The sequence below is a fragment of the Sciurus carolinensis genome, chromosome 12 (assembly GCF_902686445.1).
Source record: "Sciurus carolinensis chromosome 12, mSciCar1.2, whole genome shotgun sequence".
NCBI lineage: Eukaryota > Metazoa > Chordata > Mammalia > Rodentia > Sciuridae > Sciurus > Sciurus carolinensis.
In genome coordinates, this window is record NC_062224.1 from 90790768 (window position 1) to 90805072 (window position 14305).

Consider the following 14305-nt stretch of genomic DNA (forward strand, 5'->3'; position numbering starts at 1 on the left):
CAATCAACAAACATATGGAAAAATGTTCAACATCTCTAGTAATAGGAGAAATGCAAATCAAAACCACCCGAAGATTCTATCTCACCCCAATTAGAATGGTGATTATCAAGAATACAAGCAACAACAGGTGTTGGCGAGGATGTGGGGAAAAAGGTACACTCATACATTGCTGGTGCAGTTGCAAATTAGTGCAGCCACTCTGGAAAGCAGTATGGAGATTCCTTAGAAAACTTGGAATGGAACCACCATTTGACCCAGCTATCCCACTCCGTGGCCTATACCCAAAGGACTTACAATCAGCATACTACAGAGATACAGCCACATCAATGTTCATTGCTGCTCAATTCACAATAGCCAGATTGTGGAACCAACATAGATGGCATTCAATTGATGAATGGATAAAGAAACTCTGGCATATATATACAATGGAATATTACTCAGCCATAAAGAATGATAAAATTATGGCATTTGCAGGCAAATGGATGAAATTGGAGAATATCATGCTAAGTGAGATAATCCAATCTTAAAAAACCAAAGGAAGAATGATCTCCCTGATAAGTGGATGATGACACATAATGGGGCATGGGAGGGGTTAGTTTTAGGGTTAGAGTTAGGGTTAGGGAGGGGGACAAGAATGAGGGAAGGAAGGACTGTATGGAGGGAAAAGAGGGGTGAGAGGGGTGGGGGGAAGGAAAAAAACAACAGAATGAATCAACCAACATTACCCTATGTAAATTTATGATTACACAACTGGTATGCCTTTACTCCATGTACAAACAGAGAAACAACATGTATCCCATTTGTTTACAATAAAAAAATCTATAAAAAAATATTACATGGAAAATTCCAGAAGTAAACAATTCATAAGTTAAGAAAAAAAAGTACTAACACTTTTGTTTTATGAACTACACGGTTAACCAAATGAAAAACAAAGCTATGACCGGGAGTGAAATATTTGCAGAATGTCTACCCAATAAAAGGTAAGTATCCAGAATATATTAAGTAGTTTCAACATTTAATAATATCAAAACAACTCAAACAATAGTAGGCAAAAGCTTTGCACGGTCTTCACCAAAGATGTATGGATGGCAACTAAACATGGTAAAAGAAACAGCAGCATTAATCACCAAGAAATGAGATGACACCACACATGCATTAGAACGGACAATTTAATGGGAAAGAACTCACCATCTGAAAGAGTGAAAAAGTAATATCTTCAGAAGCATCAGACAAAATAGCACTAATAATTCATAGCAAGCATCAAAAATGGTATTCTGTTATCCATTTGGCTAATTTCAAAGGAAACCAGAGACAATTAGTACTTAGGTAGAACACGCTCATTTATCTACTGCCCTCACTCAAGTATATTTGAATTCCTCTGCCTATTGTAACAATATGATTATGTGAGGTTTAGATTTAATTAAAGATGACTGATTCAATGATGACTGAATATATATTGACAATATAATAGTAACATCTCAATATGAACATCAAGTTGAGATTGGTCAATCATATGACCACCATTGAATCACTAAAAATACCAGAGATAAACACAATTGACGAAGAAATTCTCATAAACAATTTGAGCCAGATAAACTCAGGACATTTCAGAAAGAAGGAAAAAAAAGTGAGGAAGAGAGATACAAAGGAAGGAAGGAAGAATATTTATTGACTGCTAGCTCTAAAACCAAAGCAAGAGGCACAAAATTTGATTTTTTTTAATATTAGGCAAATTTTCATGTCAAGAGCTGAGAAGATGGTGGATGGGAGATAGGCAGAGATTTCTGATCTCTTCATGACACAGAAAGGAGGCAGTGAAGGAAAACCAGAATTGAAATGTGGGTGACAAAATAAATGCTCTAAGATTAAATACTATAAAGTCTAAGACCTGGAGAGACTTGAAGATTGGTTGCCAGAGTAGAAAATAGGTGCAGAGTTCCCTAAGCCTAAACCTGAATCACAGTAGGGAAGGGGGGGAGGGGGCAACATAGAGAGAAAGAGAGAGAATGAGTGGAAAAACTCTTAAGCTCACCCACTTGAAAAATACTTGGAAGGGCAGATTAAAATTTAAAGCATGAGGAGAATAGCAGTGTTCTTAAAACAGATCAAACACCATAAAACTAAATTATGAAAGGAAAACTGAGTCAGAGAATCTTAGCCGTCTTGTGGACCCCTCAGCTGACCAGTCACCCCCCTAAATCAGCACAGGGTCTTCCTACGCCCAGAGAGTCGCAAATTAAATCAGAGGAAAGACCCCTACAGTGAGACCTCTTAAGAATCCAGCTAGAAAGAAGTTCTAGAGGGACCACGACTAGCCAAAAATTGCTAAAATCCCTTCCACTCCCTCCCGCCATGAACAAGGGAGTGCTGGTTAAGACCTCTGCAGTGAAGTCCCCCTAACCCAGTGCTCTGCTCAGCTTCCTTGTGATCCAGGCAGAAGGGGAATGCTCTGTGTAGCTTCCATGGGACCCAGACAGTATTAGAGCAGCAAAGCAGCTTTGGTTCTGAGCAGAGGAATATGGGTCCATCAGACTGTACCTGCCCTGACCACCAACATTGGGAGGAGACACCATGGACAACCTAGGGACTGTACCTTTAATCACAGGGCTAGAGGGAAGCTTCATGAATATCCAGTGACATAGAAATCCAGTTTCTGGATAGTGGCAGCAACTGGAAGAAGTTCACTGAATACCCCAGTAAATTGAATTGGAAAGTACCTGAAAACATAGCCAGAGGAAGGTCAAGTAAGGCAGAAAATTTCCTGATCCAAAACAGCAGGAAGTGAGTGCACCCAGCTTGACCTGTGTTCAGAACTGGTGCGTTAAAGGACTGGCTGGACCACCCATCTGCCTTAGTCAACTAAGCGAATTGACGTCTGCTGTTACAACCAAGGGCAGTGGAAACTAGAACCCACGTGAATCACCTAAGTTCCTTTACTACAGAACCCAGAGAGCAGCATGGGCCAGGGGAAGGCTTATGCACTACAGAATACCCATGGAAAATTCACAACCATGTCATGGGAGCAGTTACATGGGGAGCAGTTACAACCCAGAGCAATCATAGGACACTATAAAGCCTGCATCCTGAACTCCTGCACACAATACAAACAACCAAGCCAGAACACTTCACCCTCCAAGCAGTCAGCTACAAGTCCCTGAGCTGACAAACCACATCAGGCTGTTGGAAATCCCATAGCAACTAGGGAATTGGTTCCTGTGCCTCAGCAAATCTGAAGCAGTCCATGGCCAAAGAACAATGGACATCTACTAAATGTTCAAAACCAATGAAATCCAAACCAGGATTCAAGAATAATTTTCTTCACCTTGGCATGTTTTACTATAAATAACTCTAACATCTACTTTGAAGATATGTCACTCTTTAACTTAATTGATTTTTTTACCCTAATGGTCAACATTGTACCTTCAACCCACTTGAATATATTTTAGCTAATAGTTTAAAGCATTAATTGGAATCAATCCTCCTATCTCTGCTTCCTACCTCTAGTTTATACTTACTTCTCTTATTCCTACTTGGCCTCTTGAATTTTCTGCTACCACCTAAAATGCCCGTCATTCATATATTTCTCCTTTCTGCCTTGGTGTGTATTATTGTTCTTTCTTTCTTTCTACCTTTTTGTTCTTTCTTTCTTTCTTTCTTTTTCTCCTTTCTTTTTTGATCAATCTTTCTTCTTTCCTCCTTTTAGCCCTCGTTGAAGGTTATAGCAACTTTACTAAATATAATAACTAATTCACTGCAAGTTTGTACCTGGATTTGAGGGACTGTGGAGAACAATATCAACAAGCTTTCATTTCTCATAAGGTTAAATCATACATAGCTTGGCTATGAAGTGATTATAGGAATAAGGTTCAATGACATGTCTCAAAGTGGTACTGAAATTGGGGTCAGCAGAGGTCACAAATTGTCTTAAAGTCTCAATATCTGGATATTCACCCAACTCAGGACTCTGAAGAGGAAAAAAAATCTCACAATGTAGTCCCTTGTTTAAAAGAAGAAATGATAACTATCCCAATAGATGGGTAGACACACAAACAATTTGAAAAAGGAATTGAATGAACTATACCAAACAACCCATAAGCCTTAAACAACTGACAGCATCAGTGCTCCATTGAGGAAATTGTCAGATTAAGAATTTAGAAAATTTATAGTTAAAATGTTCCATGACCTTAAGGAAGATGTAAAGAGTAAAATTAGAGAAAAATACAGGAAGTTAAAGATCATTTCAACAAAGAGATATAGATTCTGAAAAACAAACTGAACAGAAATCATTGAAATGAAAGACTCAAATTTAAAATCCAATGAAAAGCATCACCAATAGAATAGACCACTTTGAAGACAGATTTTCAGGCCTTAAAGACAAACTATATATAAACTTGGAAATAAATGTTGGCCAAAAAGAAAAGGTGCTCAAAGACTATGACCAGTATATTCAAAAAATTTTGAATAACATCAAGAGGATGAATTTAAGAAGTATTGGAGAGGATAAAGACTCTGAAATATAAGCTAAATTGATACACAATTTTTAAATGAAATAATATCAGAGAAATTTCCAAACCTTAAGAATGAGATGGAAATTCAAATACAAGAGTCATATATGACTCCAAATACACAAAATCACATTAGATCCACTCCAAGACACATTATAAAGAAAATGCCTAATATGCAGAAGGATAGAATTTTAAAAAGCTGCAAGAGAAAGGTGACTGGTCACATTTAGAAGTAAACCAAACTAGATTTCAACTAATTTCTCAACCCAACCCTAAAATACAGGAGGCTTTGAATAATATATACCAAACTCTGAAGGAAAAAGGATATCAACCAAGAATACTACAGCCAATAATATTAAGCTTCAGAATTGAAGATGAAGTAAAAATCTTCCATGATAAACAGAAGCTAAAAGAATTCATAACCAGAAAGCCAGCACTGAAAAACACGTTCAATGAAATATTTCATGAAGAAGAAATGAAAATCAGCATAAGAAGGAATTAGGCAATTACAGGAGAATCAAATTATAAATAAATCAAAAAGTCAGAAAATAAAAATCATCCCTCTAAAACAACATGAATGTAAATGCTCTAAAATCTTCAATCGAAAGACATAGGTTGGTAGATTTTATTAAAAACAAGACCCAACAATATGCTGTCTTTACCTCATAGACAAAGACATCCACAAACTGAAGATGAAAGGATTGGAAAAGACATGCCATGAAAATGGTACTTAAATACAAGCAGAGTAGCTATTCTTGTATCAGAAATGTGGATGTCAAGCCAAAATCAATCAGAAGAAACAAAGAAGTTCACTTCATACTGCTTATCTATCAGACAACAAGATATGATGATTGCAAATATTTATGCCCTCCAAAATGGTGCATCTACATATACAAAGTAAACCCTTCTCAATATTGAGTCAAATAGACCACAATACAATAATACTGGGTGACCTTAACATACCTTTCTTATGACTAGATACATCATCCAGATATAAACTAAGTAAAGATTTTATAAAACTAAAAAATACTATTAAAAATATAAACCTAATCGACATCTATAGAATATTTCATCCATCAATGACTGAATTCACTTTCTTCTCAACAGCACATGGAAAATTTTCTTAAATAGGCTATTTTTAGAAGAGAAAACAAGTCTTAGCAAACACAAAAAAATAGAGATAATTCCTTACATTCTCTCAGATCATAATGGAATAAAATTAAAATCAATGATAAGATAAAAAACAGAAACCAGTATAACACCTAGAGATTAAATAATACATTTTTGAATGATGAATCAAAAGCAAAAGAAATCAGTGGAGAAATTTTTAAAAATATTCTTAGAAGTAAATGAGAATAGTCATACAATATATCAAAATCTCTGGAATAGTATGAAGGCAGTTCTAAAAGGAAAGTTCATAGCACTTCATACATCAAAAGAATAGAAAGATTCCAAAAAAGTAATTTAACATGACATCTCAAGTCCTAGAAAAAAATAACAAACCAACAGCAAAATCAGTAGAAATCAGAAAATAATTAAAATCATAGCAGAAGTCAATGAAATTAAGAATAAAAAACAATACAAAAGATCAATGAAACAGAGAGCTGATCTTTTGAATGAATAAACAAGATTGATAAACCCTTAGCCAAACTAACCAAAGAGAGAAAACAATCAAATTAACAAAATTTGAAATGAAAAAGGAAATATCACCACTGAAATCCAAACAATCATCAGAAACTATTTTGAAAATTTATAATCCAACAAACTAGAAACCTTGAAGATATTGACAAATTCCTAGAGACACTGGACCTACCCAAATTAAACCATGAGGATATAGAAAATTATAACATTTCAATATCAAGTAATGAAGCTGAAGCAGCTATCTAAAGCCTTTCTGACAAAGAAAAGCCCAGAACCAGACAAATTCTCAGTTGAGATGCAAAAATTCTTAATAAAATATTGAAAAACTGCATATAAAAACACATTTAAAAGATAGTGCATCATGATCATGGGTTTCGTCCCAAGGATGCAAGGTTGGTTCAACGAATAGAAGTCAATAACTATAATTAACCACACAAATAAAATCAAGGTTAAGAATCACAGAGTTACCTCAATAGATGCAGAAAAAGCATTAATGTTGTTCAAGGACATTGGCATGAAGTTTTCTTTCCTTGATATGTCTTTGTCCAATTATGATATCAGGGTGATACTGGCTTCATAGAGTGAGTTTGGCAGTGTTCTATCCTTTTCTATTTCATGGAATAATTTCAAGAGGACTGGTATAAGTTCTCCTTTATTAAAGGTATGGTAGAACTCAGCTGAGAATTTGTCTGGTCCTGGGCTTTTCTTTGTTGGAAAGGCTTTAGATAGCTGCTTCAATTTCATTACTTGATATTGAAATGTTTAAGTTTTCTATATCCTCATGATTTAAAAAAGGAAGAGAGAGAGAAAGGAAAAGAAGGGAGAGGGGATTTCATCAAAACAGTGAAATTCCATATGTTAATACATGAATATAGCACAGTGAATACCAACGCCAAGTATATACATCAGGAACTATTTTTTAAAATCTACAAATAAATTACAGAAAGATCAGTAAAGTAGAGAAAGAGGAGTAGGGGGAGGCAGAAATAGAGGAGAGAAGAAGTACTCGGGACTAAATTAGAACAAATTTTATTCCATACTTTTGTGATTATGTCAAAATGTATCCTAATGTTATATATAACTAAAAAGAATAAAAATATTTCCTGTCAAATTGAGAAATATTATTAGGCTCTGTTTTTTTTTTTTATTTACCAGACAAAAAGTAATTTGATCGTTGCATATGAAATATAGCTATTCCTTACCTAGTAGGAAATCTGGTAAATTTGTTTTCCTCCAGTTTCAGATGACCTTAGCCATAATGTCATTTTGGACATGAATCTCCATACTTGGTAACTGAAACAAATTTCTCTATAATAGTGCAGAGTAAATAGTTAAGAATTGCAGCCTTAAAGTAGACCCACTGGTTTGTGTGTTATATGGTCAAAGAATGCATTTATTTTATCACAGGTGCAGTATAACAGGGGACTAAGAAACATACATAATGGACTAAAGTCCTCATGACCTAAAATGTAGTTGACCGAACAAAAATTGGAATGAGAAAATTTCTACATATTAATTTGGGTGTGAGTAGTAGGTGGGTAGTGTTGTTAGAAAATAAAAGAATGGTTTACATTGAGTACATGTATGTTACATCTCAACACCAATGCATGTAAAAGGAAATCGCCATTGAAGAGATATTTGAAATACTCTGGGAAAAATAGGGAAGAGGAGTAAGGCATGACACCAGAACTTTAAAACATCTTCACTGCTTCTAAGATTTTTTTATTTTATTTCATATTGTCTATATAGCTGGGACCTGGATTGCCTTTGCAGGTTTAGAGAATCAATTGCTAAACATGATATCATGGCAATATGTCTAGGTGTTGCAGACCAAATTCCTAAGGGCATCAAGGCATGAACTGTTTCTTCTTTCACTGTTTAAACTAGAGTTAATAATTTCTACTTCTTTTCTACAGAGTGGGTGAAAGATTTACTACCTTATATCTACTCATCCCTGCTCCATGGAATTGGGAACACGAGGAGAAATATTAACCAGATGGATATTGCTACCATCTTATGACTCAATTCTTTGGCTGAACCTAGTGATCCCACATTTGGTTGCATTGACATATGGAGAATATAGGAAAAAATTAATGCTAAATGAAAAAGAGGGGAATATTATTGATCAAAAGGAAAACAATGCAGAAAGGGAAAGTTACTATTGCCTTAATATGTGAAAGATTGAGAGCCACAGAATATACAGTAATTTTATTACTGTATTTACAAATACTTGAGGTCATAACTGTTTGTCTACAGAAATCCTCCCTGTTGTTTGAAGTTGAAGGTCTAGAATAGATACTGGGGGACTGCAACAAATGAATGGATGGGCATAATGCTTTACAATAAGACTAATAGCACCTTGAAGGTAAACACCTGGAAGAGACTTAATGTTGCCTGTTTTTGTTTTGTTTTGTTTTGTTTTGGTTCTGATTTGACAGGCTATTTGTAGGACAGGACTTCTTTTAGAAAGTGAAATTTGGGAAATATGAACTGCCCAAGACACATGAAGCTTTGTTCAAAAGCCAGTCCTGAGAATACCATCTAACTAATAACCTAGATGAAAAAAAATCTGTGGGATATCTGACTGGTCATATTATCATGTATTACAATATACCTGGACTAGGATTTAGGAAATAATTGTCCATGTACCAAATTTTGCCCACTGTCTCTTGTTTTATTAGAATACAGTTATGTTAATGAATTTTACATTAAGAAATCTTTCATGCTAAAATACCAGTTGAATAACAGCAACAAAATATATGGTTGTAAACCTCAAAATATTTATTATCTGTCCTCTGCATAAGAATTTATTTACTGTCTTGTCTATTCTGCAGATGATATCTTCGTGGATGGAGAATTCTTTATTTTGTGAATGACTGCCAATATGCAAAGTAAAGAATGCTTCGTAAATAGGATCCAATTCAGAATAAGAGTGTCATAGTAGCCTTTCATACCAACTATTAACAATCTTAGTCCTTGCCAAGGGTACCTACCTTTGGAATATTCAAACTAAAGTATATGTCAGGGTAAATACCACCCTTATGAAACTATTATAGGAAAGCCAATAATTTAGTTACAAAGTGTGTTAGTCAGCTTTCCATCATGATGACAACACCCCAGAAAAACAATTTAAAAGGGAAAAGATTTATTTTGACTCAAAATTTCAAGGTTTTAGTCCATGGTGACTGCCTTCATTGCTAGGGGTCTGTGGTGAAATAGAGAATCTTGGCAGAGATAACATGGTGGGACAGAGACTCACCTTATGGTACCCAGGAAGGAGAAAGTGTGGAGGTGTGGGTGGGGGAGAAAGACAGAGACAGAGGTTGGAGACAAAGTACACTCTTCAAAGACACATTCCCTAGTAAACTCCTTCTTCCAACCAGGCCCCACTTCATGAAATTACCAACATCTCCTAATAGTGCTATCAGCTTGGGATCAAGAATTAATCACGTGAGCCTTTGGGAGACATTTCAAATGAAAAACACAACTTAAAGTACATATTCATATTGTGTTCATGAAGTAGGCATTAGGGACCATATCACATTTTATAGATAAGTTTAAAATGAAATATTTATTAAAACTGTTTCTGGAAAGTCATATTTACATACCATTAGTTCTTCCCTTTTTGCTTTTTCAATTCCATACATATTATTAAAAATGCATGAAAAAGAATGACCATGAGTTACTTTTACCTAAGAAAATTTGACCAATAAACAGGAAGATAAACTGTGAGGACAGGGTTATCTTAATAGAGGAATAATACCTTCTGTGGTTATCTCCAAAGATGTTGGGAATTCTAGTGTTAAACCTTGACCAAGATAAGCTTGAGATGCAGTACTTACTGATTTAAAGTTTGAAAGTTTCCTGAGATACCCTTTAAAAGCTTGTCTAAATTGTCAAAGAATATATAGATTTATAGTGTAATTAGTCATACAGACAAGGTTTAAGAATGTAATCAGAGGGATATATAATCCAAAACCAATGGTAAATTTAATAAGATCATAAGATACAAGGTGAACATTAAAATTATTTCTATGTGTTTTAATGAAAATGGAAAAAATTAAATATAATACACATCATTTTTAAAAAATTTTCTTCTACCTGAGGAAAGATTTAACAATATATGTACATACCCACATTTTTAAAATTAAAAGGCATTACTGAGCACTTAAAGAAGACCTAAATAAACAAAGTGGCATACCATGTTCATGAAAGGGAAGAATTAATATTTTTATATCAATCTCCCAAAGTCGATATACATATTACACTCAATCTCAATTGAATCCCAGCAAAATTTTTGTAGAAATCAACAAGGTGATATCAAAAGTAAAAGAAAATGGAAAATAGATAGACAAGGCAAAATTATTTTTAAAAATAATGTATTTATATTTTATTGCTTCTGTAAAAGAATCCTATTAACTTATAAATTCAAAAATTACTAGTTTTTTATCTTATAGTTCTATATACCAAAAATACTCCATGTATATACTGAGTTAAAACTAAGATGTTGTAAGAGCTGCATCCCTTTCTGGAGAGTCCAGGAGAGAATCTGTTTTCTTGTCATTTCCAGTTTCCAGAGGCTATCTCCTTTGTCCCCTTCCTCCATCTTCAAAGTCAGAAACATTGAGCTTCTATCTGACCCTTTTCCACAATAACATAATTCCTTCTCTTTCTCTCCCTCCCCCCTCTCTCTCTTTTTCCACACATTATCTTGAGTCCACCCAGATGATCCAGAATACTCTACATTTCAAGGTCAAAATAACATCTCTAAAGTCCCTTTTACCACTTAAAGTAATGAATTTCAGGATCAGATGTCTCTGAGGAGGTCATTATTCTTTCTACTACACTTAACAAAGTCAGAGGACTCACACAGCAATAAACAAGACAGAGTATATTGATATAAGGATAAATACATACATTGATGAAAAAATAAAAGAATAAAAAGCCTATAAAAGACACAAAACCTACACTTAACAATTTCTTAACAAATGCACAAGTTTCTCACTGACCAAAAAACACAAGTTCTAAAATTTTTATTTTTTAATAATGAAATCCTTATAAAAATAAGTTTCATTTCATAAATAAGATAGCTGGATATCAAATCAATGATGAATATGAGATCTAGAAATATTACTGGAAAAATATGATGATTTTTTGGTAAATTTAACAATAGCAAAAATGACCTATATAGGGCAAAAAATAACTCACAAAAATGATTAATTTGGATTTCATCAAAAGTTAAAATATATGTTCCTGGAAACAATCTCTTAGAACCTCAGAAGATAAAACACAAAATGTAAGAAAATATGTATAAATCATATATTTGATAATGGAATTGCATCATAAATATATAAAGGACTATTACAACTGAATAATAAGATAACCTACATGATTTAAATGGGGAAAGTTTTTGAAGTTTACAAAAAAGACATAACAATGTCCAGAAAGCAAATATTAAAATGCTTACCATCAATAGTCAATCAGGAAAATAAAATGAGAGGACAATGACATACCACTACATATATGCCAATGTAGTTAAAATTTTAAAACTGACCATCCTATTTGTTAGTGAAGATGCAAGTCAATTGGAACTCTTATGCATTGCTGATGGGAATGTAAAATAGTCCAATAATCCTGAAAATTGATATAGCAGATTCTTATAGATTTAATCTTGTACATATCATATGACTCAGAAATTTTACTTTTAGACATGTATCCTAGATAAATAGTAAAAATATGTTTATAGAAAGACATTGTTCAAATGTTCATAAAGAGATCAATTATAATTACCAATACATGAAAATAACCCAAATGTTCATTAACAATGGAATAGAAATATTCTATTAGTAATGGAATAGATATATTCTATTCCACTTAATGGAATAGAAAACCAAATACTGGTGTATTTATAAAATATTATATGACTTCGTAATGAAAAAATTAGTTAATGCAAGAAACAACTGAAAAAAGTTACATTTTGCTGAAAAAAATTAAGCCAGATAAAAGTGAAAATGTTGTGTAAATCTATTGATAATGAAGTTGTCAAAAGGCAAACTAATCTATAGTGACAGAAAGAACATTGATTACCTATGTCTATGGAATTGAGGGTAGACTCAGAGGATAAGGAACAAGAGAACTTTAAAATCCTTTCCAGAACATTAAAACTGTCTCAAGTTTGATTAGGTTTATACCTATATTAGCTTATTACTTTGTCAAAGTCATTGACCTGCACACTAAATGCATGTGAATTCATTGTATATAATTCATACCTGAATAAAGTTTATATTTTTAAAAAGTGAGCCCTTAGAAATTAAAAAATGAGAAGGTAATCCAGGGAGGGAGGAAGGAAGAGCCAGGGGAGGTACTTGGGAATGAAATTGACCAATTGTTGTGTGCAGGTACAAATATGTCACAGCAAAGTCCATTATTCTGTATTACAAATACATACTATTTTTTCAAATCTTCTCTTAGAAATTAAATATGTAGTTTTAAAAATATTTTTAAATATAAATTAAGAACACATATGTAATACATATAATTGAAAGAAAACTGATGTTTAGAAATACTAAGAATCCAACAAATACCAAAGCTTCCAAAAAGATAATTTATGAAAAATATCAAGTTGAATTTTATAAATTAGAAAAATGTACTTGCCATTGGCTAATAAAATGTATGTTGAACCCAATTATTAATAAAAGAAACACATATTAACACCTCAGTGTTGTAACATTTCATAGTCATTTATTTAGTAAATATTAAAATGCAACATCACTCAATCATTATCAATAATGTAGAGCAAAAGTGCAGCATTGACCAGAATGTAAATTGGTACAAGCACCTCAGAAAACCTCAAACAAAATATGCATAATGTCCCAGAAGACCCATTTCTGTTACATATTCCAGAAATATTTGGAGACAAAGGGCAGTACTGTAAAAACATCCCAACACTTCTTGACTGACATCTTTTGCTCTCATTCATATTTATTTTCTATTTATAGTATAATTTTATAATAATAAGTCAAATGATTAATTTCAATGCATATGAATATGATTTAATTAAACCAACAAATATTATATTCAATTGCTTTACTATATTCTTGACTATTGTTTACAAGGTATACTTATTTTGCTATACACTTATCAATAAATTTTGATATTCACTTTTATACACCTGAAAAATGGAAATGAGTTGTTGTAAACATTTTGCCTCAGTTTAACATAGATGGGTCTTTAGAAAATCAAGAGTATAGGTATCAGAGCATTTTACTTACTGATACGGGCGCATTTGGGAAGAGGGGACCAGCCATTCTCTGTACATGTAATTGTGTTTTGCTCATGTGGAAGACTATAGCCAGGATAACAGTCAACTTTAACAGATTGATTTTGTATATATTTTCTTTCATAATATGGACTATATCCATTTTCCACATAATTGAAAATGCATTCTCCTAAGGAGCATTAAAATGATAAATGAAAAAGTGAAAACATTAATTGGAATAAAATTCTAGATTAAGAATTACCTTTATAATATTTAGGGCACACATAAGCATCCAAAAAATGTGCAATAAATAAAAACCCCAAATTACTATGCCAAATGTTTGTTAAAAAATAAAAGTCAATAATAATGCATTCATCTTTAGTTTTTGTAACTAAACATGTATATATGACAGAGATTTCTTGTATCTTTGGTATTCATGTGATTTTCATGAAGAACTTCTTAAACAAGACAAAAACTATTTAGGTATTTTTGCTCACACTGTTCTTCTCTTGACCTTAATTTGTCATGCAAGACTTAATTGTAAATAATCATGTACTCTTCTTTCTCTCTTCTTTGAAAGATACATCTATAATGTAAAGACATTTACTTACTGAGGCATGGTACTTTCGGCTCCCAGCCTTCTCTTGTGCAACGAATGTTATCCCAGTATGATTGTGAAGGAGGTACAAAACCGTTTTCACAATGATAGGCATATTGTTTTCCTATGGGTACTGGAAAGTATGGTCTATATCTTTCTTCATAATATAGACGTCCATGTTTTATTTCTGGAAAATCACAAGGTTTCACTTGTGATAAAAAAAATAAGATAAATAGTATTTTATTTTATTGACACATTTAAGTAATGAATTATGTTCTATTATTAACAAAATTACAAGGTTTC

The 14305-nt window shown here is 33.0% G+C and overlaps 1 protein-coding gene across 3 annotated transcripts in view; it reads right to left on the minus strand.

Moving 5' to 3' along the window:
- The window catches only part of LOC124962142 (complement factor H-like), a 96508-nt gene that overhangs the window by 36268 nt on the left and 45935 nt on the right, over window positions 1–14305 (minus strand). For all 3 annotated transcript variants that reach the window (XR_007104431.1, XM_047521308.1, XM_047521307.1), the window contains exons 8-9: window positions 14016–14210; window positions 13418–13594 (exon numbers count right to left, since the gene is read on the minus strand). Coding sequence is in view for 2 of the 3 variants with exons in the window: in XM_047521308.1 (XP_047377264.1) it covers window positions 13418–13594; window positions 14016–14210 (372 nt within the window). In the remaining variant the exon portion in view is untranslated. The remainder of the gene's footprint in view (window positions 1–13417; window positions 13595–14015; window positions 14211–14305) is intronic.